The sequence below is a fragment of the Scomber scombrus genome, chromosome 17 (genome assembly GCF_963691925.1).
Source record: "Scomber scombrus chromosome 17, fScoSco1.1, whole genome shotgun sequence".
In the NCBI taxonomy this organism is placed as follows: domain Eukaryota; kingdom Metazoa; phylum Chordata; class Actinopteri; order Scombriformes; family Scombridae; genus Scomber; species Scomber scombrus.
Genome location: NC_084986.1, coordinates 22,295,705 through 22,322,784, shown reverse-complemented (window position 1 = coordinate 22,322,784; position 27,080 = coordinate 22,295,705). Strand labels below are relative to the sequence as shown.

Here is a 27,080-nt window from a genome sequence, read left to right as displayed (position 1 = left end):
AGTATTTAAAGTCACAATTTTTCTTTTATAACAAACTGGGTCAATTATGTACACAGACACTGATGACTAAACACACACAGCTTCAGTGTACATCTGCAAATGGCTGATACAGCGGGAGGAAGTGGGTTAGCACTGATTTACATTTGTTCAAAACAATCTGTGCCACAGGAGGTGTTTGTTTTCTCTATTTGTAACCGTTTAAATGAGTTTCAACTACCGATGGTTCATTTTATAGTCGACTGCTGTGCTTTCTGAGAATGAGAGTGAACACAGTATTTTCTGACACAATCTTCAAAGTCAAACATTTTCTGGTTCTGGCGTCTCAAATGTGGGGACTTGCTGCAATTTTTTTGGTTTTAAATTATCGTAAACTTTTGGACTGTTCGGACAAAACAAACAATTTGAAGACATTACTTTAAGATACCAGAATTTGGACCTTTTTACTATATTTTTGACATTTTCTAGATCACTGGATTGATTGAAATGGACAAGTTGCAAATTTTAGTCATTAAACATTAAAAATAACCCATAATTCCTCAAGTCACCTTCTGAGAAACACATTTCTAACACATTATCAAACACAATCAATTATATGTTTTGATATTTGGGTCATGAAACGTTTCCTACACACAAGGGTGAAACTGTCATGTACCAGGTCTTTTAATATCCACCTAAAATATGTGCTTGTTCTTTCACCCTGGTAAAGGTGTGCTTTGGGCTTTGCTACACCTAGCAGGGGGGTTCAGCTGCAACTGGATCTCTGGCATCAATAATACAGTGATAAATGAATCAGCCGGACCCCCTGTCTGCTCCTCTTAACCTCTGAGCAGTAAAGAAACATGTGATACTAAACTGTACACCGCGGTCTAATCTACAGGTGCAACTTCAACTTCAACCAATCAGAATTTCTTAACAAGTATTTGAAAGTTATATCACGTCCACACAGATTAACAGATGCAACATTTGAATATGTAGTACAAAAAATGGTTATATCTCTGAAGGTTTATGGCTTCACATGTTGAGGTAAGACACCTGCACTCCCTCACTATAGATACTCAGAAGCAAGTACATACTTATATATCGAAAAATGTTGTGTATGTTCAACATGAATGTTCAAAAGTATAGCTGCTGTGGGAAGGAAGCTATTTATCATCAACATTCAAGGAGGATGTGGGCGAGTATAACCCACAGCTGACTGATATCTACAGGGGCCCTGATAGCGCGACACATTGCAATGTATAAAATCACAAATGAAGAAAAAATCTTCAAATTGACAACAATAAAAATTCTGCAAAGTGAGAAAACACAACCACATATAAAAACACCTGCAAGACAGCAGAAGACAACAGACATGAGCCTCCTGAGGCAAATTTGTGATACAAATAACTGGGGCTGTAACTATTATTTGCATTGGCGCATACATGGATGACTATTTTTAAATAAATAGGCTTGTCACAATAATTGCATTATTATGCTACTATATAATCATTATGTCAGTGGTATAATGATCTTCAAATGACAATAATATCGTTTATCGCAGTTATTTCTTAGACAATATATCGTCCAACAAAAGTATCCTGACAGGCCTATTGATTAACTAAATTCATTGTCTGGCCTACAAAATGTCAGAAAAATGGGGAAAATGTCTATCACTGTTTTCCAAAGCCAAAGATAACATCCTCAAATGTCTTGTTTTGTCCTGTCCAACAGTCCACAACCCAAAGATACTCAGTTGACTATCATAGACGACTAAATATTCCCATTTGACACATTTTGTTGTTGTATCCAAAGTCCAGAAAATCTTTTTGGAGGTGTTACATGCCTAAGTATCTTTGTTTTAATCTGATTATTTTTAAGGCATTTCTTTTGAATTCAACATGATGGAGGGACAGATGATTGATGGGAGACAACATGTACGACAAAGGTCTTCATTCAGGTTTCAAACTACCTCATCTGACCCACAACAGTACACTTCATATGTTATATCGTTATCTTCTACTAGTCTCAAACCCAGAAGTCCACATGGACATGAACTGTCTGAAAGAATTCATTTCTAACCCATCTTCCCCCCTTCTTTTACACCCAAAACATGAAATATATACACAGATATCTTACATGGGATTCAAGCAGCTTTCAGCTCCACACTGGTCACAATTAGAAACACAAAGAGGCAATCACACAGCCCTGTATGTACAGTACACACACACACACACACACATACACACACACTGGGCAGTACTGCTCTGCAGCCAGTTGTTTGAATGTTAAGAGGATGATCCGAGGCTCTTTGTCTCATACATGCAGATAAAGGAGAGGGGTCCGAAGGGTCTCGTCAGTATTTGTTTAACAGAGTCTATGAGGTTTGTATGGTCCTTTTAGTTTCCTGTCACGAGATCATGTACTTGTTGTATTTTCTCAGGAGTTGGTATTGTGTGTTTTGTGTCCCAGCACCGGAAGAAGAAGAAGAAGAAGAAGAAGAAGAGAAAAAAGACAAAGAAGAATTCTGGTAAATAAATAACAATAAAAAAATTATTTGCAGAAGCTTCAAAGTTTCACTGCGCCGCTGCGGGCGTGGCGGTGTGGCACGCCGCCAAGGAAACATTGGAAGAGGAGGAAGTGATGGATTTTGGAGTCTGGCACCTGTAAAAAAGAAAAGTTAAAAACAAAATTAAAACATGGATAATGTCAAAGCCTTTTTATATCCAGGTTAATAAGATTATCTAGAAGCACTGAGATTACAACCTGCTGAGCAAATGAGCAATAAGGCTGGGATCAGATTAGGACTGCCATGAGAGGGTGTGGCTAATCCTGAATAATCCCATTTAGAGATGCACTGACTCTAAACCATTTACACCGGTCAGATACAGGATGAAAAGGAAAAGCTGCTCTTCTTTGTGGATCGAAACCCCCCAAACCATAACAGCTGGATTTCACTCATAATTACATGTTTTCTAATAGGTAGAAAAATTGAATCTGAAAGCAATAAATCATCTGACATTTTCTGTCAATAATCACTCAGATGTGGTCATTAAAGAGATAAAGATATATAATGAGGCAGGATGTTTGACAGTTTAACCAGTATCACTGTCAGAAAATTGCAGTAACAGTAAATATAAGATAACAGGACTTTTTAAAGAAGTCAGTTTTGAACTTTACTGGAAGTTAAAATGCTACAAATTATAAGGGACATATGGGAAATGATCTGACACTAATGCACATGGGAATAAGAGAATAAGAGGTAAAAATGATTATATATTAATTCTTAAAATAAAAGGAATAGTCTCCATTAAGAATTTTAAAAAGCCAAGTTTTAAGTTTACATTAAAAAAACAATATCAACCCTTTCAGCTGCTCGGAGATCTTCAAGCAGAACAAGCTTTTGCCTTAACGATGTCACTTCTGTGCTTAAAAAAACCTCAGAGGAGCAAGAGAGTATAAACCCAGATGTGACCAGAGAAAGGAGTTGGAGGTAAACATGTTTTTTAGCAGTAGCGCTACATTAACTCACCAGTGTGTGTTGTGTTTCCTCTAAATCAGCTGTATCAACTGTATCACAGATTCCACCGTATTTCTGTCATGCAGACTGCAGCACTGGATTATATTTATCTATTAAGCCATTCTTGGTTTACAGCCACCTTTATTTATGTAAGTCCATACACTAGAAGTCTGTGAACAGCTATGCACTTCGTTCCCAGGACTATATATAAAAATAAAAAAATGTGAGACAGCTCATAAAGCTCACCAGGAGCGAGACTTGCGGACTCTGTCCTTGGTGGGGGAGTTGTCCAGAGAGGGACTTTGGTTGGGGTCGGCCCCCGCTGATCGATCCAGAGAGGCGGTGTTTGGAGGAGTCATGTCCAGCTCCAGAAACATGATGTTCTCCGCCTACACAAACGCACATACACATAGTGAGCTATGGTCAATAAAAGAGTATTAATGCCATTCAATGTATTACATGTTTCATTAAAATAAAGGGGATGCACACACTTAAGTTTGCAAAGTTAAATGATTTAGTCCCATTTTTGTTATTAATCCATGTAAGGCTGCAACTGATCATTATTTTCATTATCTATTAATCTGCAAATTATTTCCTAGGGTCTATAAAATGTCAGAAAATGCCTGTTATAATTTACTCATGGTCCATGGTGATGTTTACTATCATGTATGACACAGAGCAGCATCAAATCCTCACCCTGGAAAAGCTGCAACCACCACATTTTTGACATTTTTGCTTAAAATAACAACTGTTGTTTAGGCAGCAAGTGCAATTTCTCATAAGAGGGAACTGGTGACTTTATTCCAATGCAATAATTACTTCTTTTAGCAAGGGTTGAAATGTTGCATGAATAAATCTGCTCTAGGATCCTTTGGCCCTCAAAAGATGTTCAACAGAGTATAAACACCTAAACAACCCTTGTCCTTTTTAGCACTTTGTCCACTGTTGAATTCCTTTTTTTCTACTTTTTAATGATGTTTCTTACTATAATTAACAAAAAAAAAAACATTTTCTGTCTAGTGGTCTTTCTCACTGCACTTGTACCTGTTAGCTACTTCAGCAACTGAGTGAGTGTTGAGGTTTTGCGTTGTAGTCAGAACCCCAGAATATGTTTTCCAATATAAAATATGTTTTATTGCCACACATAATAACCACAAACCGTCAGTTTCATCCTGAGATGTCAGAGCCACAAAATTGCTAAAAATGTATATGGATGTTCAGCCTTTAAAGTGATGACATTTCAACGTCCCATTCACACACACACATCCCTACCCTGTATCTGGAATGAGCTCCCATCGCTATGGCAACCCTGGCGTACTGGCTGATGGGTCGTTTGTATCCGACTGCAGATGTCGGCCTTTTCTTCATCTGCCTGGATTTACTAGATAAAAGGGGGGAAGGGGGGGGGAGAAACAAAAAACATCAACCAGAAATCAATGATGAAAAAGCCAAAATGCACCTTCATGAAGCTTTAGCCGAGATATCTCAAACAAGGCTTTATTTCTTCATGAGCAAACACTGGAGGATAACAAGTAAGAGCAGCAGTGTTCCCGCATGTATCGTATCACTGACCTTTCGGCAGGGACGAGAGGTTGAAACTTCCACTGATCCTCCTCGGGATCAAACGTCAGTCTGTTCATGATCTTGTTCTTCTCCTCAGGAGGGATGAAGTTCTCTATGATCAGATACCTGCACACACACAACACACATCAATGAGTATGTTTACATGCAGTAGTACCCTGGTTTTGGCCTTATTGTGGATAAACCTAAACATGGTTAATCATATCTCTGTGTAGATGTATTGTAATTGTAAATGTGAAGGTTCCTTTTGTCTCTCAGCATTTGGGAAGTATTCAATTCCTATGTTTTGTTTTTTTTGCCGATTTTTCAGTATTTCGTGTTTGTTGGACTCACTTAAATTTCAGCTCTCTGGTGAGCTCGTTCTGAGTCTGTTCCAGCTCCTGCCGGCTCCTCACGTGCTCGTCGTTAACGTCCTGGATCTCCGCTTTAATGCACTGGAGCTTGGCGTACAACTAGGAGGAGAGAAAGAGAGGGAGAGAAACAAACAGAGAGGGTGAGAAGGAGAGATGTCGCCCCAGTGCTGCGCAGTCTCTCATGAACTGGTCTCTGACTAGCTGGAGCTCGGTTGCTCATAGCAACAGCAATGGAGGCACTGGTGCCTGGAGAAATGGGCAGCCAATAGGAGCACGGTAACATGGCAGCCCTCCCCTCCTCTTCCCTCCTGCACTCCAGAGCTTTCACACTGTTCATTCTTTCACGCTGAGCGCAGGGCTGACTGTGCAAGCTTCACACTGTCTTTAAAGTAGGCTAATCCTGACTTTAGCCCTGGTCTAGTTACCCTGAAAGATGACACCGCATTTCAAAAGTTCATTTTTTCGCAGCAGCTTGAACTTAAACGGCCCGGTGTAAACCAAGAAAAGAAAAAAATGTCCTTCTATTATTATACCCAAAAATGCTCAGAATTGGATTTGTGGTTAAGAAAAACACATTCGATATTTAAAGGAAATTCCATGCACACTTCTAGGCACAAACACAACACTTCAAAATAAGACACAAATGTGCCTCGTGACTCCTCCAGTCTACCATCAACATATATGCAACTGTTCTCTAAGAAATGCCTCTGAGAAGGTTAAAGCTGGATTTATACTTGACTAATGGGACCAACAGCAGTCATGTCATACATAACTGAGATGTAGAGGTTTTCATAATTCAGCCACTGATTTCACCTATTAATAGTACATCTACCACACATATCCTTATACTGTTATAATGTTGGATGTCTATGTTAAACACAGACAAAGGTCCAAAAGGTGGTCAACATATGTAAAAATGCTTCCTGCAAGTCAAAAGCCAGGACATCAACCTGCTCTGAAAACTCTGTTTGTACTATTACCTCTACTTCCTGATCATGATCATGTCTGATCGTAACAAGAAATGTCTTCTTTGTTGCTACGATTGTTTCTAAGGTGGTTTCATTGGTTGTTCATGCATATTTTGTATGGGGGCGAGGGACAGCTTCTGGAAGCTGGCCAATCAGAACAGAGTACACTCATGAGGAGGGGGCCTTATAGAGACAGGAGCTAAAACGGCTTGTTTCATACAGAAACTGAACTGAGGGGCTGCATAAAGAGCCAGTATGAGATAAAAAAGTAGTTTTTTTCAACTTTGAACCATGCAAAGATATTCCAGTTGAACCCAAGAATTAAAGTATAGACCTGTAAATGTGCATGATATGCCCCCTTTAAGACAGTGTCTCTTCCCAGGCAACACAAGTACCCTATAAAACAGCACTAAGTTTGGGCAGAGAGTCTCTTAAGGACACTCAGCGACCTTTCTGACACTACTGCACCACTGGCCATAACTATAAATCCAGCTTAAGAAGCACTTTAATGACTCTTATTAATTCCTGCTTCATTTTAAACATGACTGAACTGCTAATGAATTTGGAACACATAACCACGACAAATTCAGCAGAGACAAGTTTTTTTTTTCTCTCAGCCAACAAGCTTGTAAACTGCCAGCAAACTGAGCAGGTCTCGCTGTGTGAAAAGCTCCAATCTTTATTCTCTCTTTCTTTCAGACTTTTGGCACCATGCAGAGGGAGAGGGGTGGATGGCAACACGTGCCGATTTAGGGCATGAGGGGAGCAGAGATCAACACAGGATCATTAGTCACATTGTCATCCACACTCACACAAAAGGGTTGTTTGGGGTTAGTCCTGCTGGCCGGGAGGTGCAACAAACTGGGAGGAGAGAGAAGTGCTGTGAGAGGTTGATTTTTAAAGGGGAGTTTGCACGGAGGGATTTAGCAGAAGAGTTACTGGGAGATCCTGAGTGATTGGACCAGGAGGGAGAAACAGATTGAGAAGGTTAGCATGAGGAGCAGGAACAGGCCCAAGGCAGAAACTGATATAGAGGGGGAAAAAGTGAAGTAAAAGTCCAGCAAAGAGAAAGAAAGGGGGGTGGGAACGGCAGGACAAACCTTCAGGTACTGAGATTTAAGTGTGTGTCCGGACGGAGCATGTGTCCGAGGCAGGGGGTCATTAGGATCCAGGTCAGGGGTTCAGGGGTCAAAGGGGGTAAAGAGGGATATACTCACATTAGGAACAGAAAAGGAAAGTGTATTCGTGCGTTTGTGCAATTTAAAGATATATTTCTTATCTTACTGTATGTGCATTTGTTCCATGTCTTTCTGCATTTTTTCCCCCACATCTGATTATTTTACCTTCTTGAGTTTCTTGGTCTTGGCTTCCACTTCCTGCTGCAGAGAAGTGAAAGTCTCCCTCAGTTCCAGCGTCTCATCGTCCTGGACCAACATCTGCTGCTGCATCTCCCTCTCCCTGCTTGACTGAGAGCAGAAATAAAGATGTTCAACTTCTTTCGGTTCAACAAACTACTTTTCACAGCTTATTGTACAAGGAAGAAATAGTTTACACGTGATTGGAACATTGCAAAATTGATCAAGCTTATTTACCTGCTCAGCAATCTCATTTCTTTTCATCTCCAGCATCTTCTGCTGCTCATTGGTGTGATCTATGATGTTCTTTCCTCCGACCAGAAGCTTGCTCTCCATTGCCTTAAAAAAAAACAATATTTCGGAGATTCGTTCAATATTTTGGGAAAAAGTCATAATTTTTTTACAATAAATAATTTAATGTGCATTTTTTAAAATGTGTGTGCATGTGAGTGAATGAAGGGATGAGTAGAGTGAATGTGGTACAGTTTTCCTTTTCAAGAAAGAGCAAATTTCGTTGTAAAGGCATTCTATTCTATTCTATTAAATGTATTTAATAGACTATTCATTAGGTCCATTCCTATATTTTGTCATGACCTAAGAGCTGAGTTATGACACACAAGAAAGTATTGTTATGTTTCAAGAACAAAGCTCTAATTTTATGAGGAAAAGTAGGAAATTAATTTAAAAAAAGGTTTTAATATTTTAAGAATAAGTGACAATATTTTTTTAGATTAAAGTTGTAATATTTCAAGAATTAAGTGTTTTAATGAATTTTGATAAGGTTTGATCAAGTAAACATTTGAAATAGATGTTAATTAATGTGAATGTTATTTGCCAGGATTTTCTCAAATGTGTCTTGAGTTGCGATTTAACTCAATTTAAAATACACAAAAATTAGGACAATTTAAAATTGAAGCACAACATTGATTGTTCATTCTTCAGTGGCTTATCTTGCAAGCTTTAAATGTTATTCTGTTGACATCATCATGGATTAACAAAAACAACAACAAGTTGTAAAACTGTAGCTATCATTAATAATGAACACAAATAAAACCCCAACGCTTCAAGGACCGACTTGACTTCCTGGCCATTGTGGCTCCTCGAGGTCAAACTGAGTTCATCAGGACATTTAAGTCTTTGTGTGTGTTTGTGTGTGTCGGGCCTCTGCGGTCGGGGCAGACTTTGTGCTGATGAGGCAGATGGAACTGGAAGTGGGCAGCTTAGCGTCGCCATGATGACATCAGGACACAACAAGCTGAGCTCGGCTGAAACTTTGCAGAGTGTCAGACCTCAGATATGAATCACAGTCGAAACTTTGTCTGGACGCGTCATGAATTATAGATGCTGACCCTTTAGAAATCTACTTGTATTTTTTGTGCATTTTTAACTGGAGAAGCTGATTTCTACAATTCCCTCATGTTTTTTCTGTTACTGTAGTGTTTGCCAGACTAATACAAATAAACTAAACAGTGACAGAATGCCAGCTGTCTGTTATCTCCACCTGCTGCAAGGCTCTGCTATCTGTATACAACAACAACAAACAACCTACAGCAGTGCATGACTGCTCAACCTGCCGTTCCTTCTCTCTATGTTTACGGGGCTTTAACAACTACAACGTTTTACACCTGCTCTCAAACTGTTCTCCTGCTGTTCTGAGAGAATCTGAGCACTTGAGGGTGAGAGAAGGCCTTTACCAGTTTTGACAGGCTCGACGGGAAGCGCTTTCTTTGTCACAGTTCAATTCTTTTAGAGGAATGATGAAGCTGATGGACCACACTGGGAAGAAGCCGGAAGAAAAATTCAGTGGGTTTGTTTGGCTCAGTTGGAGTTTGTGAGGAAGTGATTACGAAGTGTCAAAACATAAAGCAGCAGACCTCAAACATACAGCAAACAGAAACTGAAGCACCGAGGCTCGCTTAAATCTAAAATCTCTTCATCAGAAATCGATCACACTCACACATCTGTCCCAGTTGTGCATGCACACACATCACCTTTACTTGTGACTGATCAAATTTGCTATGATTTTACATATTAATGTCCTTATTCACACATTTTATGCGTGACTCTGCAGTGATGCTGTACTGACTTTACTCCTTTTTAAAACATCCACACACATGTATTTCCATTACAGACACACAATTCATTTCTAAGCCTTTGATCATAAAGACAGAAAGTTTTAATAAAATTAATACAAATTAATAATTTGTCAAAGGTAAGTTTGTGGAAGATTACTGATTTAATTAATGGATTATTAAAGCTCAAATTATCCCATTTGATTATGTGTGTTTGTTATTTATCAGGATATGTCGAAAGCTCTGAGAGCAGATTTCAATCAAACTACGTGAAAAATTAGACCAGTAGAGCTGAAATGGTTACCAATTAATTGATTACATTTTTTTTTAATCAATTTGATTTGATTAATTTAAGTTGAACATTTTATGATTTCTACCCTTTAAAATGATAGAGTTAGCTGCTTTTCCTTGTCTAACACTCACTACACTGAATATATTTGGTTTTGGACAAAGTGAAGCAAATTGAAGACAAATTGGGCTTCAGGATACTGTAATAGACATTGTCTACAATGTTTCGATATTTGGCTTAAGTGCTTAAGAGATTAATGCATATGAACTGATAATGAAAGCCATTAGTTGCAGCCCCAGAAAGTGACCTTCATCTTTTTTGCAGGCAGCATCACAACCCTTCCATACACTGTACACACACACACAGGAGCTGCCTCAATCATCCACAGAGGACCACAGTAATTAGTCGGACCAATGAACTAAACCAAAGCATCATCATTCATTAAGACCAGAAAAAACAAATAAAATAACCTGACATAATGACAAAAATACCAATAAATCTCACAATACTGTCATACATATAATATTATATTGTAGCAACATCCAATCCTCCAAATAAATCTTACAATGTTATGAAATATATTGCCTCAAAAACCATATTGAACTCAATCTGTCAAAAAATCACAAAGGAAAAGTGACGAATTTGCCAATTAATGACAAATCTTTGAATATTGTCAGACACAAAAAAATTCTAGTTACATCAAAGTAGCACCAAACTGTCAAAAAGTCAAAAATGTATAATGGCAAAGTATAAATAAGGACACAAATGCCCAATTAATCATAAATAATCTTAAAAATGATTAGAAACATTTTCTTTATTAAAATAATGAGTCTGAAGAATTGTGGATGTTTTTATTTCTATCTTTTAAAGTGAAAATCTAAGTTGCAGACTCGATGCCAAGTGCGTGTTAACTCTGTCAACGACTTAATGTGGAGTCATTATCATTTCATGCCTCTGGTCACAGCATCTCCAGTTACCGTGGCGATTTAAGGCCACTGGGTTCACAGTGATGTAATCTGCCATCATCACGTTAATGACTGATCGCTGTCCTGAGGGCTAAAACATCTAAAATGAACGTCCGAGAGGCAGGAATGAAGAACGAGAGATGAGATACAAGATAGGCGGCGAGAAAAAAAGAAAAAACTGAGGAAGAAAACGTGAGAAGAAGGAGGAAAAGAAAAGGGGGGGGGGGCCCAAAGAAAGGCTGTCAGGGGCCACAGTCTTTTTATGTTGGCCGCATTCCAGTCTCAGGACATTACATAGAAAGACAATCAGGGTTTAAACTGTGGGCAGCCTATATATTCTCTATCACTTGTACACACACACACACACACACACACACACACACACACACACACACACACACACACACGCAGACAGTACAGTGCAGTCCTTCAGAGGGGATGCAGCAGGTCTTTACAGAAAGCCTCTTTGTTTCCGAGCTGTCTTTGTGTTCTGTGTGTGTCTTTGTATGCTGTCATATTCTTTCAGCTTCATTAAAGGGCTGATTCATGTCAGGGAGTTTCTCTCTCATGCATCCCATGTCTCCTCCTCCTGATGGTTAGCAGTTAGCTTCACATACTGTACAGGCTTTACAATGCAGGCTATAGAAGGTCGGTGGCTTAAATGGACAACTTGACATTTCATTACGCTTCATTTACCATTCTCAGGACCATCGTGAAAAAACCTTGTAAAAAAAAAGAAGCAATTATACTTCTTTAATGTCAAATAAGGTTAGAGCTGCAGTGATTACTTGATCAGCTGCCAGATTATAAATGAATCTGCAACTACTTTAGTATCAGTGGAACATCCTGCCCTTGTATATCAAACTGTCTAAACTAAAAAAGAACTTAAAATATACCTTTGCCACAAAGATTTTAGTCAATATGTGTTTGTTTCTTGTGTTTTAGACTATTTATGTAGTTTCATTATTAAAAAACTGTTTTACTTTTATGTTTTCTTATTTGTTTTAATGTATGTATGCTGTGGGATTTAACCTGCTGCTTGTTTTATTGCTTCAAATGTAAAGAACTGTGAGCTGCATTTTATGTATGGAAGGTGTAGAAATAAAGTTATTATTATTACTTTGAAAATGTCTAATTCCAGCTTCTTAAATCTGACAATTCTCTGGTTTCTTTAGTCCTCTGTTACAGTAAATTGAGTTGAGTTGTGGACTGTTTCTCACCATTTCCTTGCATTTAACAATGAATCGATCAATTGAGTAAATCATTGACAGATGAACGGATAATGAAAATAATCCTTAGTTGCAGCCCTAATAAAGATGAACAAGATCCATGGTGCATCCACAAGGTTCATGACACTGTGCCAAAACCCCCCAATTACACCCTACTGTATACACAAATGCACTGGCATCCAATTAAAATGGAGCAATGTTTAAGTTTAGATGCTCACATGACAGTCATTGTCCAATTATACTGCATGTGTCCCTCAGATAACCTAAAAACAGTGTGCTACCATTGTGTTCTCCTTGATGACTGTAAATACCACTGTACAGAGTTTTAGTGTATTCTAAATAATCTAATAAAGTCAGTTCAGTTCATTTACAGTAATACTGTAATTAGATGATATATATATATATATATATTTCTGTATGTTATCCAAGCTGCAGAGTCTGTGGCCAAAAAGAGAAAAACACTCAAGCGTTTATAATTGTATTACACTTTTCTTTGAGCTTGTGTGTGTGTGTGTGTGTGTGTGTGTGTGTGTGTGTGTGTGTGTGTGTACCAGCCTGCATATATTGTGTATCTGTGTGTATGTATAATATGCCCATAAGTGTGTGTGTGCACGCTCAAATTCTTTTTAGCTGTGACTGATTCTGATCCTGACGGGAAAGTGAGGAGAGTGGGACGGGTTGCATGTTGAGCGAGCTCATCCGCACGGGCCGGCCAATCACAGCGGGGACGGAGCCCGCTGGGAGCCACCGCGCTATAAATACGACGTGACGACAACAGGTCTCGTGTGAGTGCCACAGATACAGAAAGAAGAAGAGATGAGGAGGAGAAGAAGAAGAAGAAGAAGAAGAAGAGGGAGAAGAAGAAAGAGGGAGTAAAAAGATAAAGGCAGTATGAATGAGAATAAAGGAGAATAAAAGGTCAGGCCTTCTCTGAGTATCTGTTTTACGTCAGTCCTGGTCGATGCGAGAAGCACTTAAGGAGCTGCAGCTTAAAGGCTAAAATCTCATTATCATTCATCTCCTGCATCTATATGAGGGAGATACAGTGAGTAACATGGAATCAGCAGATCACTACAGACCAGAAACCATCCTTTCATCCTGCCACATCCATATTATATTGACATGAATGCAAACCCCTTTTAGTATTATGACTTGTGTTGTTGTGTATGTATTCAACTCAGGTAATACTTTTTTTTTTAAATGCACAGATTAACATGTGAGAGTGCTAATTTCTTCAATTTCCTCTTATTCTAAGGTATTTGTAAATATTGTATCTAATAAATGTGTTTACATCATCAGTATTTGGCAGGAAGGTCACATTTATTGAAATGTATTAATGTAAAAAACAGCTTTACACATGCCTCTACTGAGCTTTGAAATCAGATCATCTTTATTGACGATTATCTTCTTGTATTATCTTTTTTTTTATCACATTCATGTTTACCTCTTGGACTATTGCCCTAACTGCTTTTCAATGCTTGCTGATTTCATAATGTTTGATGCACTGTTGTTGTTTTTATGTGTGTCTTGTAAGGTGTCATTGAGTGCTTTGAAAGGTGCCTATAAATAAAATGCATTATTATTATTTTCTTTCTATTCTAACATGTCAACCTACTTGTTTTCTTATCTTAATAACGTTCACCTTTTATTCAGGAGTATAAAAACATATCTAAAAATCCATGTTGATATTAGAACAGGTGGACAACACATAGTTTAAGTAAGGTACTATTTTTGATTGGCAGATTTAGGATTTTATGTCTAATTCTACAAGTAAAGATGAATAAATGACGGATTTTGAGAGGTTAAAACTTCAGCAACAAAAGCTCATTTTTATACAAGCTATGTAAAGATCTACAAGAAAAAAAAATAGAATAAAAACATTCAGCTTGTGGCCTTCAGGCTGGACCATCCTGACAAAGCCAACCTTGATCTAACAATAGAGTTTTTCTTCACACATACGAGTGTTGACAGGAGTTTCTGACCTCCTCAGACTTTTTCCCTTCTGCATGCACTTTGAAACTGTGTTAAATCGTGTCAGAAATCCCGACTCGGAGGTTTATAGGTTTGTTTTTTAACTTGTTCTTGTCGGTCTTTACACAGCTTGTATGAAAATTGTTGAATTAATTATTCATGTGTTTTCATAATCATTTTGTATAATTTATAAGGCTACAGTGGATACATTAGCCAAATACTACATCATCTAAAATGTCTGTTTTATTTCCTCGTACATATAAGACAGTAGAGTAGAATGTGTTGTTTAAGAGAAGGCTCTGCTTGCTCTGCCGATCCCATGACTGAATGTTCAGTTTATGAACACGCATGTAGAGATCATGTACACACACACACACACACACGCACACGCTAAAACCCACATGGACACACACAGAGTTGATTCATCAATATTTCAGTGATACAGTCTTCTGTGTTGAAAGACGGAGAGCAGCGATGAGCTCTTTTTGTTCATCGGCCTACAGACACACATGCACACTGACACACACACACACGCACACACACACGCACATACACACACTGACCTCTCTCCCCTTGTCCAGACTTTTTCCCCTGCTAATTAGACAGGAAGGTAGGTATATAAACAGGAAACATGTCATACTATCCATGAAGCTATGTGTGTGTGTGTGTGTGTGTGTGTGTGTGTGTGTGTGTGTGTGTGTGTGTGTGTGTGTGTGTGTGTGTGTGCGCGCGTGTGCGTGTGTGTGTAAAATACACACTTAAATGTATGTGTGTGCACATGCGCGTGCTCATACAGTGTGTAGTGTTATGCTGACGATATCTCCCATGAGGCAATGGGCATTGTTGTTTTCTCTGGATTTTGATTGGATGAACTCCAGCTGGCAGGATGTAGGGAAAAAAAAAACCCTTTAGTATCTTAATGAACGGACAACATTTTGGGTCAGTGTGTTTTTCCACAAATAAAAAGAGACAGATTGATTGTTCGCATAGCATGAACTCATTTTACAGTCACGATGCACGTTGTGTGTGCTGATGTAGAAACTGTACATACTACATACTGTAGCGCTTATTAGCTTTTCATCTAAAGGATTCAATTATTGTCCTTCAGCAGGAGCAAGTTTCCCTGGTCTGGTTGCTGTAGAGGCTGACAATGCAACATCTATTTTAGGCTTCCTACAATAGGAATCAAAAGAATCGTTACTCAGTGTTTCCCCAAACACAGACGTTATCTGGGCAGCGTGCCACCAAAGAGCTTTTATTTTCAGTCTCAGTTTATTAGATTCACACTGAAGAGAGAGCTGGTTGTGTTAATATAGTTTTCCTGTTCCCCCCAAAATAATCTGAAAATCCTACAATTTGACCCCCATCTGCTTGCGCCGGTAATATATATTTTTTAAGGAGCAGCTTCACACGTTTAATTAAAGATGTATAAAAGTGTCTTCTTTACCTCGCTGCTTCTCTGGCAAACTGTGACATAGTGTTCTTGGAAAATGACTCACTGCAGTAGTAGACAAAGCAGACTGAGGAAACGCAGAATCAAAGAAAGTGTATATATACTGTATGTGTAAAAAAATGTCATTAACAAAGTAGTTAAGGCAAAGACAGAGAAAGAAGGAAGAAAAAGAAAGAATAAGAGTTCACGTTTGACTTTGAAATAGAAGATGAGAAAGTAGGGCTGCAACTTATCATTATTTTCATTATCAATTAATTTTTTGGGCCATAAAATGTCAGAATATGGTGAAAAAAGTCCATCAATGTTTCCCAAAGCCTTGTTTAAGAAAATCAAATGTCATAAAACTAGAAAATATTCTCAAATTTAAGAAGCTAGAATTCGAAAATTGACTCAAAAAGATTAATTGATTATCATTAGTCGGCAATTAATTTTCTGTTGATCGTTTAATAGTCCAGTTATCTGTTTTCAAGGTGAAAAAGGAGCTCTGAACTGAAGCCAAGATAGATGTGAAGCGGAGTTTTGTTAAGATCAGCATGCTGACGTTTCCTAATTGGCAATAAACAAGTACCAGAGCTGCAGTGATTGGTCGATTATTCAATTAGTCAGCGGACAGAAAATGATTCACCAGCCATTCAAGTCAATGCCCATAAAAGAGGAAAAGCCTTCAAATGCAAAATGGATGCTTCATGAGGAAGAGCGCCAAGCTTGAAATGCGTTTCACTCCAGAGCAGCTGCTGATAAAAGCCTTTTCTGTGTTCTTCATGCCTTTTAGTGCCTGACTATTTCACTGACCCGCTTGGGAAGCCTTTTCTCGCTGTTTTCCAGTGGTTGAAAAAAAAATCTTGGGATTCCAGCTTCTTAAATGTGAATATTTTATAGTTTCTTTAGTGGTCTGTGATAATAAACTGAATATATTTAGGTTGTGGACTGTTGGTTGGAACAAAATAAGACCTTTTAGGTTCAATTTTAGGTGCTTTGATCAACATTTCTCACCATTTTCTGACATTTTATAGACTGAATCAACAGATTATGTACATCTGAAATGTGTGAGCTGATGGTGCTAGATGAAAAATCACAAATTATTACAATTTACTTAAGGCATTATAGGAAAGTCAGGGGATCACCATAGTCACCAGGATTCATCCTCTGGGGAACATCAATGTCTGTACAAAATTCCAAGTAAATCAGTGGTCGAAAATGAACTGGGGAGACTCCATGTATTGATAAAGACTATTCTGATAAGATCGAAAGCTCCAGAACAGCTAATAAATGGATCCTGTGGTGAGATTATTTTTTTTCAAGTGAGTTAAAAAGAGAGAGAGAGATGTCTAAAGTGAAGAAGAAAGATGCTAAGAAGAAGGGAGACAGTTCAGTTTTGACCCAGAAAGTGTAACTAAGAATAGTGCACTGGAGGGACGGACACAGCAGCCTCCTTATGAGAAGCTGCTGCTCAGCATGAAGCTCCCAGCACCCAGCAGCAGCTGCACTGATACAGTACCTGTTTCATAACAGCACAAACCAGACGGAAAGCTACACATACACTATTTCAGCGTTAGGTAAAAAGACCAGTTAACTGAAATAAACTGAGTGAATTCTGATAATGATCAATTGTAGAAATTAAGTGATTTCTACATATTTCCCACAACAGTCTGTAAGCTGTGCTGTATATTAAAAATACAAACATCCCAATTCTTCAGTATGAGAAGGAAGCTTAAGGTTTGGTAAACACTCTCCAGTCTTTATAATTCATGGAACTAGGTGGAAGCCGGTTTAAGAAAGTGAATGTGATTGATATGTAACTGCTGCTCGGGGCTACGGCGGGTAAGCTGAAGATGGATGATACTAGCGGGTCAGAGTCGTTCGTAACGATCTGAAAATCGCCTTCAGTTACGATGCGTTTGGGAAACACCTTTGAAGATTAAGAAGGTTCGGGTTTTTACGATCATCTTAGCCTGAAGATGCTTTTTGGGAAACGAGGCCCTGGAGTGGCACGGGTGACAAAATATATGACTTAATAGATAAAATGTCCTGTCAGAAGTAAGCTGTGCAGAAACAGGACACCACTGTCTAAACCTCTAAAACAGTGATTGTAATAAGTCAGATAATAATAGCTTAATCAATGCTTTTTATCACTTACATTTGTACCAGCTTCATGTGAACTAACAAGGCTTTTATAGCTACTCAGTCATAAATCAGTGATATTGTAACAGCTGGATGATACATCTGAATATTTACAGGAAACATTAGAAGCTCACATCCTTCTGCTGTAAACCAATTTTCATGGTATTAAAAAAAAAAAGAGGAAAATCTGGCTTACTATTGTGCGCAAGCAGCTGAGAGACTCTTGAATGAACACTTTGAGTATTCTGAGAAATCTTGGCAGACGGCCTGCATACTACACCACCCCCCCCCCCCCCTCCCCACTCTCCCACAACTATTAATTAATTGATTTAGATCGTGATTCAACCAGTCAGTACTGATATAAAAAAACACTCCAGCTTTACGAGGAGCAAAGATTCAGCACATCCGCTCGGCGCAGCTGCTGCCGCCGGCACGTCTAAGTCATCGGTTTCTGCCATTTTAACGGTCTGTTGTTCAAAGCCGAACGCGTCAACACGGAGAACGTTCACGGTACATGACACGAAAGCTCGAATAGAAGAGCTGAGGGGAACATTTTCACATGAAGTGCTGCCTTTGTAGAAAATATTGGGGGCAAACGGCCTCGAGGTTTGAGGCTGGAGCGTGGCAGTGGTCATGATTGTGCCTTATCAGCTTCATCAGGCAGTTTTTTTAGAATAAGTGAGTTTGCTGAATTGTTAAAATGTTGAATTTTCACTAGTTTTCTACTCAATTTCTCAGAAAAATGTCTCGGATCTTTCTAACTGAATAATCTCACTCCCAATTTTTCCATTAAAAAGCTGTCACACACTGAAGATAAACGATTTAACTAAAACACCACTCACTCCTAAAATACACATTTAATCTAATCTGATCTAACAGTGTGTGTGTCTGTGTGTGTGTGTGTGTGTGTGTGTGTGTGTGTGTGTGTGTGTGTGTGTGTGTGTGTGTCAGCGCTTGACTCGAGTGCTTATTTTTCTTGCGGCCTCTCTGTGTGAATCCGTCTCTTCTTTTTCACACATGACAGCCAAAAGGGAAACGGTGAAAACGATAACATGACACGGCAACAAAAGTCACACGCGGTAGATCTGAACGTGTGATGTTGTGAATGCTCGTGCTGGTACGTTGACCTGAGGAAACCATCTCTACATCTACGCTCTCTCACATGGCAGCTCCAGCTCCAGCTCCAGCAGTGCGGACAACAGTTGCAACCACACGAAAAAACACGCAAATCCACAGATGGAGCGCCTGTACCTTTGAGGCCCGTTAGCTAACAGCACCCTGCAGGAACACCAGCTGACCCAACACAGCTTCACAAGGCTGTTTCCTGACCTACTTGCATGTGTGTGTGTGTGCGTGCATGCGTGCGTGTGTGCGTGTGTGTCAGAGAGGGAAAGGAAGAGACAGGGACTCAGTTTGACTCTGATATTATCTGTAATTGGTTATTACTGAGCTTGTTTTCATCCCTCTCTCCCTCTCTCTCTGCCTGGCAACCTCTCTGTCATTAGTCAGAGAGAGGAGAAGGAAAAATGGAGGCTGCAGGTCACTGGTGGTGATTGGTGGGATAAAATCACTGTCAGCCTATCAGAGGAAAGCCAGGCTAGCTGATTGGTCTGAGTGGAAATGATGAGAGATCATATCAGTGATGTAATGGGAACTAACAAGGTGGTTAATGATAAATTCATGTGTTTTTGTTTACTGTGAAGAAATTGAACATGTAAATATGAAAAATATGCATCAGACTTGAGCTGCTTTTCACCATTACACCCCTAATATACTCTTATGTTTGGTTACAATCAATAAGACAACAGATAAATTCAATTCGGTATGTTTTCTAATGACAGTGTTGAAGAATTCTGCATATAAATGTATCTAAAAACCTATGAATTATTGATTGAGTCATTCTGATCATTTAAACTGCTATTAATTCTGGTTTGTTAAGGCTTCTGTTTGTATAGAAATGTGTCTCGTGGAGGAAAGAACACTGAGAGCAGTATTACCATGATGTTTGATGTTTTAGATATAATAAAAGACATAATACTCTCCCAGAAACATGATGCAACAACATGTCATCATTGTCAACATGTGGGAATAAATATCCTTAAACTACTCTGATCTGGAGAAGACCAATTTTCTTTGTTTTAAGATATTTTCGGGGCCATTTTGCTTTAATTTGATAATGGTTTTCAAAGACTACAGGTACAGTTTTACAACACTCAACATTCTTGATTTTAGAGCATGAATAGTGATAATAGTACTTGTCACCAAAATGCTCAAATGTGCACAAAGGGATCTTTGTCCGTGTCTTAATCATGTGAAATTGACCTGAACATGTGATATGTGCCTAATGATGGTTGTCTCTCTGTGTACAGACAACAAAAGACTTCTTAAATCTGAAATATCTAGCAGGTAAACGTATTATATACATAGTTAAATCTCTTCTTGAAACTTATTTTTATATTATGGCTTTTTCTTAACTGATTGTAAATGGATTTGATTTACTTTTATTATTTTGTTTTCACTGTGAAGCACTTTCATAACTGATTGAAAGGTGCTGTAGAACTGAAGTTATTTTTAATATTATAAAACTTTAAATCTGTAAAAGTGGGTCAAATATTGAGTAGTTTCATTGTCGTAAAAGGCTAATCAATGTCCTGGATACTGTAGTTTTTAGCAAGCAGTATTCAGATAGGAGTAAGCAGTGCATTTGTTGAGGACTACTTTCATTGGCGGATTAATACACGTTTGGTGCTCTAGTGAGTATTTACACCAGAAAGATGGTGTTTGTGGGACTGATTTAGGCTTGGTTTGGGTCTTTTTATGGGATTTGTTGATAGTCGCAACTTTAACTCGAAGTTTTCGCATCTTAACAAATGAACAGGTTTCATTCTAAACGACCATCTACAGACTGACACATCAAAGGCAGGAAATTCTTCTTCTCCTTAATCATATTCCTCCTCAAGGGAGGAGAGTGGAGAGGAGAGGAGAGGAGAGGAGAGGAGATGAGAGGAGAGGAGAGGGGAGGAGAGGAGATGAGAGGAGAGGAGAGGGGGGAATTGGCTGATTCTCTGTGCTGTCACCACTTAGCAGCCACCCAGTCAGCATCAAACACACAATGCCAAAGACCCTCTGAACCGTGCTTCACGATCGCAGATTTATATAAAGGTTCTAGCAGGAAACTTAGTATTAGACCCGCAGTGCTTTGGACAACGTGATGGGAAGAAATATGAGAAGCTTCGTGCAGGAATGTCACTCAGTCTGAAGGGCACAGGGTCACACACATTAACTCTCTCTGTCAGGGACTTTCCTAAACCTCATACTTTTACAGAGAAAGAAAAAAAAACACCACTCATCGTTGAGATGAGGCACCATTTAGAGAGCACTTACACCGCTCTTCAAACTGTACTGTCAGTAGCTACAAATGCAGCATAAGTGCTCTATTGTTTTGTCCTGAGTGTGTGCTGCTGTGTGTGTGTATGCCACAAAATGAGCTGCAAACACACGAGGGAGAAGAGATACATATCAGTTTGTCCACCGGCATCATCTTCAACACACCAGCAACCCAAAAAAACTTGATACATCTATAAGCTTTTCTCAGCTGGAAAAAAACCCCCACTCTCTCTCCCTGTTATTACAATACTCTTATTGCTATCGCTCTGTCCACCTACACAGACTGTGTATTACCCACAGCTGAGTTCACATCTGTCCTCTGGGAGTTTTTAAAGCACTCTGGTAGGTTTAGGGAAAAGTGGAAACACCAAAAAAATCCAGAGTAACTGCACTTTGCTGCTACTGACATACACACAAATTCATAAAAGTCAAAGAATGAAGGATAAAAGGAGGGATTTGGACCTTCTTTTATTTCCATAGGAGTGACACTGAAAACATCTTTTTCCTCTTCTCATATTCTCATTTTAGGGCCGCGGGGCTGTTAGCAGGGCTGTTAGCGGGGCTGCGGCTCGGTAAACTGATCCAGTTGTGTCTCATGTTGGACGGTGCAGGGTGTATCTACACTGTTATAGACTGCAGTCCCTCAGTCATTCTGCATGGGTGACTTATTGACCAGATATGCCCATGAATCAGAGCAAGTAATTAATGCAGCTCTGACTCAGTCTTTGATTGACGACTGTGTGTTGGTCTGTGTGTGTGTGTGTGTGTGTGTGTGTGTGTGTGTGTGTGTGTGTGTGTGTGTGTGTGTGTGTGTGTGTGTGTGTGTGTGTGTGTGTGTGTGTGTGTGTGTGAGCAGTGTGAAGTGACATTTTGAGCTACAGTGACCGCAGTTCCCGTCTGGATATTTGAGACAACCAACCAGACTGCGCGTAAAGGGAAGCAGGCACAAACAATAACAATTGTATGAAACACACTGGCTCTAGATATCAGGATGTACCAAGTCTAACATGAAGGTTTAAAAGTGAACCGCTAGATCGGCTACTAGTCCTGTCGAATGTAACTCAGCCTCGTGCAAATGGTGGTAAACGTCCACTGCGGCGCTGGAGAGGCTTTCTAAAGCCTCAGGAAATAACTCGGATAATGTCATTAGGGTTATCTCGGCTCGGGCTGCAACAGACAGTCTGTGTTACAAAGGGCATGGAATTTCAAAGCTGTGTGAGTGGATGGTATACTGGAAATATGCTATCATGATGTATTTTTAGGAAATATAGGATGCAGTGGTTTTTGGTGCTGCACCCATACTCGGAACAAAAAGTCTTGGCCTCTATTGTTTTTCATTTAGATCATCCTATGTCTTTTTTTGAGTTCCTAAACTGAGCAAAAATAAATCACTTGAGTGGCTCTTTAAGCTACAATAATCACTGTTCCTGTCTGGAAATGGAAAACATCAAACAAGACAGCAGATAAAGGGCCACAGACAGAAAACACACACACTACTAAACACACTGGTACTGATAGTGGATATCAGGATGTTGTCAGTCTAAACTGATGACTGAAAGATAAGAAAAATCATCATTTCTATCATAACTAACCTGGCAACATTTCTATGACAAAGTCGCATGTGGCAGCCTACTTATCTAAACCACTTTATTTGAAGGCAAAGTCGAAAATGAGGCGGCTGAAATGTCAGTAATCATCTGTCACTGTACAGAAAAAGCAACAATGCACAACTGCAGCAAGTACAGTAAAAGCTGAATCAGAAAGTCAGCCTGTAAGCTGTGATGACTGTTTACAACAGTCAATTTAGGGTAATTGGTAGCTGTAGTAGTAATAATAGTCATTTCTTTTTTTCTCTCACTTCCAATCAAGTTTGTTTGAAGCCTCAATTTCATCAAGACTGTTCAGAGTCGAAGTAGATATATAAAAACATTTGTCCCATTTTAGCTTTTTTTCTCAGAAAATGATTGAATCATTTGTTTTAATTGTAAACTTTGCATATAAATGGTCTGTTAATTCACTAATAGATTAATTATCTCAATTAATCTCATCTCTAGACAGTGCATCATTCTTATTATAGTTAGAAATGATGACCAAAACTACGATGAAACCCTAAAACAAAACGGAAAAATAGAAAAATACCAAAGATGTTTGAATCCTTAATTTCCCTTCTAAGAGATTTGGTTTTATTTCTAAAACTTGACATCAACAAATGTCAAAAAACATGCTGCATGTCAGAAACTGACACAACCTCTATGCTAAACACATTAGAAATAAAGCAATAAATTGTCAACGCTGACATATCTACTAATAACTGCTTAATGCAAACATATCTACAATATACTGGCAAATATGTCGGCTGGTAGGCAACAATAAATGCCATTGATGTCATTCAGAAACTGTCTCCATGAGTTTATATTGAACCTCAAAAGTATTAGTATTAGTGAGTATTAGTCAGGCTGTAATACACGCACACACACACACACACACACACATTGAGGTGTAATTAGATATGAAGCAGCCAGTTTCACTGACCATGAAGTCCCTTAATAGCAGATCATCAGATTATCACACATGATAATCCCATGGACCACATGGATATAATCTGATAATCTGAATTGTGTGTGTGTAAAAGAGAAGAAGCGGTGAGGTTTCATTGACAAAATAAAGCTCACATTTTCTAACAGTGCCAGAATATCAGCAATATTAGATGTTGTGTTGGCTCATTATTGGCCCCCATGTAAAGTCAAAGCAGAGCATTGCTGTTTTAGATTAAGAGTTTAATCTCAACCTTCTCAACCATCTAACATTACAGGTGATAAAATATAATTTTTTAACTTTTAAAATCAATATCTAAATTAACATGGACTAGAAAATCCTTAAAAATCCTTTAAATCCTTAAAAATTCTACAATTAAATGTTAAACTGGGCAAACTCCATCACAGTCAGAGGATCATGTGATACAATAAAAAGTTCCAGAACTATTACTAATGGGCTTCGTATGATCGGCTTCGATAAGTACTCATTACTCATTTGTAGAGTTGGAATGATTAGTCGATTAATCGATTAGTCGATCAATAGAAAATTAACTGCTGGCTAATTTGATCATTGATTCATCGTTCTGAATCATTTTTTTCGTCTGATTCCAGCTGCTCAAATATGATTATTTTCTGGTTTCTGTTGTCTTCTATGATAATAAACTGTGAATCTGGGCTGTGGACAGTTGGTTGAGACAAAAGAAGACATTTGAGGACGTTGTCTTCGGCTTTGGGAAACTGTGATTTCACCATTTTTGGAAGTTTTATAGACCACAGCAACTCACTGAGTCAATAATTGTTAGTTGCGGCCTTACGTCTTTGTTCTTGCTTTGACCTCTGAATGTGAACAATGTTGTACTTTGAATGAATGAATGAATGTAAGAAGGAAGTATGAAAGAAACACAGAAAAAAGATAAAGCCACTTATCCAGCTTCTACATCTCCAGGCTACTGACTTGATTCACAGGTTCGATTGCTCACCTTGTACCTGGCGGTCAGCTGCTCGGCGGCTTCCTGCTCCTTCCTCAGATCCCCCATCATCCTCTCCTTCTCCCCCAGAAGCCTCTGCTTATCTTCAGCCAACAGGGAACGATCTCCCCTGATGGCCTCCTTCTCCCTCTCCAGCCGCTGCTCTTCCTGCTTCACGTACTCCTCTGCCTCCTTCTCCACCTCTTCCCCTTCTTCACCCTCAGTATCTTCATCCCCATCTCTCTCCCAGCCCTCGCCGTCCACCAGCTCCTTCTTCTGTTGGCTCCTCCACTTCCTGTGGTTGAGCTGGGCCCTGAGGCGAGCGATTTCCATCTGGAATTCACGCAGCAGGGCGTCTTTTGGGTCCTCGTTGACTTTGGGTTGGTTCTGGATGTTCTTGGCTCGATTGGCGTAGCGGAGGGTGGTGATGGTCTCGTCGTAGTGCTGGGGCGCCGGGCCTAGAGTGGCCACCATGACAGTCTTAGCATTCCCACCCAAAGAGTCCTGCAAAAGGCGGGTCAGCTTGGAGTCCCGGTATGGCACGTGGCTGCTACGCCCATCCGCCAACGCTGAGATCACATTCCCCAGAGCTGACAGGGAAAGGTTGATCTTGGCAGCCTCCTTCAGGCGCTCTCCCTGGACGCCTGTCTTGGCCTGGCGCTCGCTGCCAGCCAGGTCCACCAGGTTAAGGCGACCAACCCGGATGTGTTTCCTCCCATCTGGTCCAGGCTGGCTGCACTCCACTGTGATCAGGAACAAGGCATGGGACCTGGAAGAATGTTCGTTCATGTCTGTCGCCCCAACCGCCCTCGCCTGGTTGCCCACGTTCATCACCTCCTCGATTTCTTTGATGCTCTTGCAGACGCATGACGTGAGGTCTTGTACGTACACCCCGGTGTCAGGATTCTCCCTGAGCTCCAGGGCCCGGGCATTGCCATGATTGGGATCCAGGAGATCCCTGACCTCCTCCCGATAGATCTCGAGGTAGGACGCCCGAACCAGGTACTGCTTGTCCGACTGTGAGCGGGAGATGTGTGTGAAGATGTGATCAAAGGCGTTGGGTATCACTCCTCGTTTCTCCGGGTCCATCCACGCCCCCTGCATGGTGTACGTCTTTCCTGTCCCGGTCTGCCCGTATGCAAATATGGTACCGTTGAACCCTGCGAGCACCGAATCTATCAGCGGTCGCACACTCTCATCGTACAAGTCACGCTGTTTAGAGTTCGCATCATAAACTGCGTCGAACGTGAATGTTTTCTGGGGTTCGCTGGGCGGCGCGCGAGGGTTTCGGATGATCACCTGTCCGAGCCGCAGGTCCATCTGTACGATGCCCCCTGCTGGCCCATGGGACTCCTCTCTCCTGTTCAAAGGGCGGCATCGAACTACCACCTTCACTGACTCGCTGCTCTTATTCTTAGACATGACTGGCTTCTGTTTCTTAATGTAAACGGCAAAATGACAAATTAGATGATCACCAACAAAAAAAGACTGGAGACCTTTAAGATCTCTAATCACCCTTGATTATTCAGTGTGTCCGTTTGAATGTGTCACCATTGATTTTTCTACTCATTAATAAAAAATCAGTGAGGCTTCTTGATCATATCATAAAGGAAAATAGCTACAGTGCCTGAGACTCTAATATTTAACAGTACAAATGATTAGATCCTTCTCTTCTTAATGAATAATTGCCTTTCCTTATTGTCTGTATTACCAGCCTACAAATAGACAGACGGTCAGCAGCTCTCACGCTTTGCATCGACGCTCCATTGCAGTCCCGCTACACGTTCAGATTCATCCGGTGAAAAAAAATCCCACAGTGCCGATGAAAGAGCCATTCAATTCAGATATTTCAGTCATGTCCTCTTGGGTTTACGCTCCATGTAGACCGGCTACACACCGCTGTCTGCATCTCTCTGTCCTCCGATCATAGATGCTCCGAAGTGGATATGCGGCTCTCGGTTCTGTGCGGAGAGAGCTCCCCTCCGGCACGCACACACATACACACACACAGACACACACTCACATACACACACACAGTCATTCAACCACCACACCCCACATCACTGCGGAGTGGTACAAAGGATCATGGGAAATGAAGTTTGGGTTTACCGGTGAGTTGATCCTTGTCCAAGACTGCCACCATCTCGCCACACAGTGTGTGTTCAATTAATCGACTTAAATCTGGATTTTTATTTTTTGGAAAGAATTTATAATTTAACACATACATTTCAAGATAGTTCAACCCCTTATCACAGCTTAATTAGCTCTAATTTGTAGGCGAATATTTATCATAGTAGAATAAGGAATATATTTCTTATTGTCTGTATATTACATATAG

General features: G+C 39.8%; 1 protein-coding gene across 1 annotated transcript; it reads right to left on the bottom strand.

The window, feature by feature from the left end:
• Positions 1-1,539: 1,539 nt before the first annotated feature.
• On the bottom strand, positions 1,540-26,164 carry LOC133997546 (kinesin-like protein KIF3C). The gene is made up of 8 exons (XM_062437181.1): positions 24,755-26,164; positions 7,991-8,092; positions 7,742-7,864; positions 5,411-5,529; positions 5,069-5,185; positions 4,769-4,877; positions 3,743-3,885; positions 1,540-2,640 (listed from the first exon to the last, which is right to left on the bottom strand). The coding sequence occupies exons 1-8, from the start codon at positions 26,162-26,164 to the stop codon at positions 2,553-2,555; spliced, it is 2,211 nt and encodes a 736-aa protein (XP_062293165.1). The 3' UTR covers positions 1,540-2,552.
• Between the last annotated feature and the right edge of the window lie 916 nt (positions 26,165-27,080).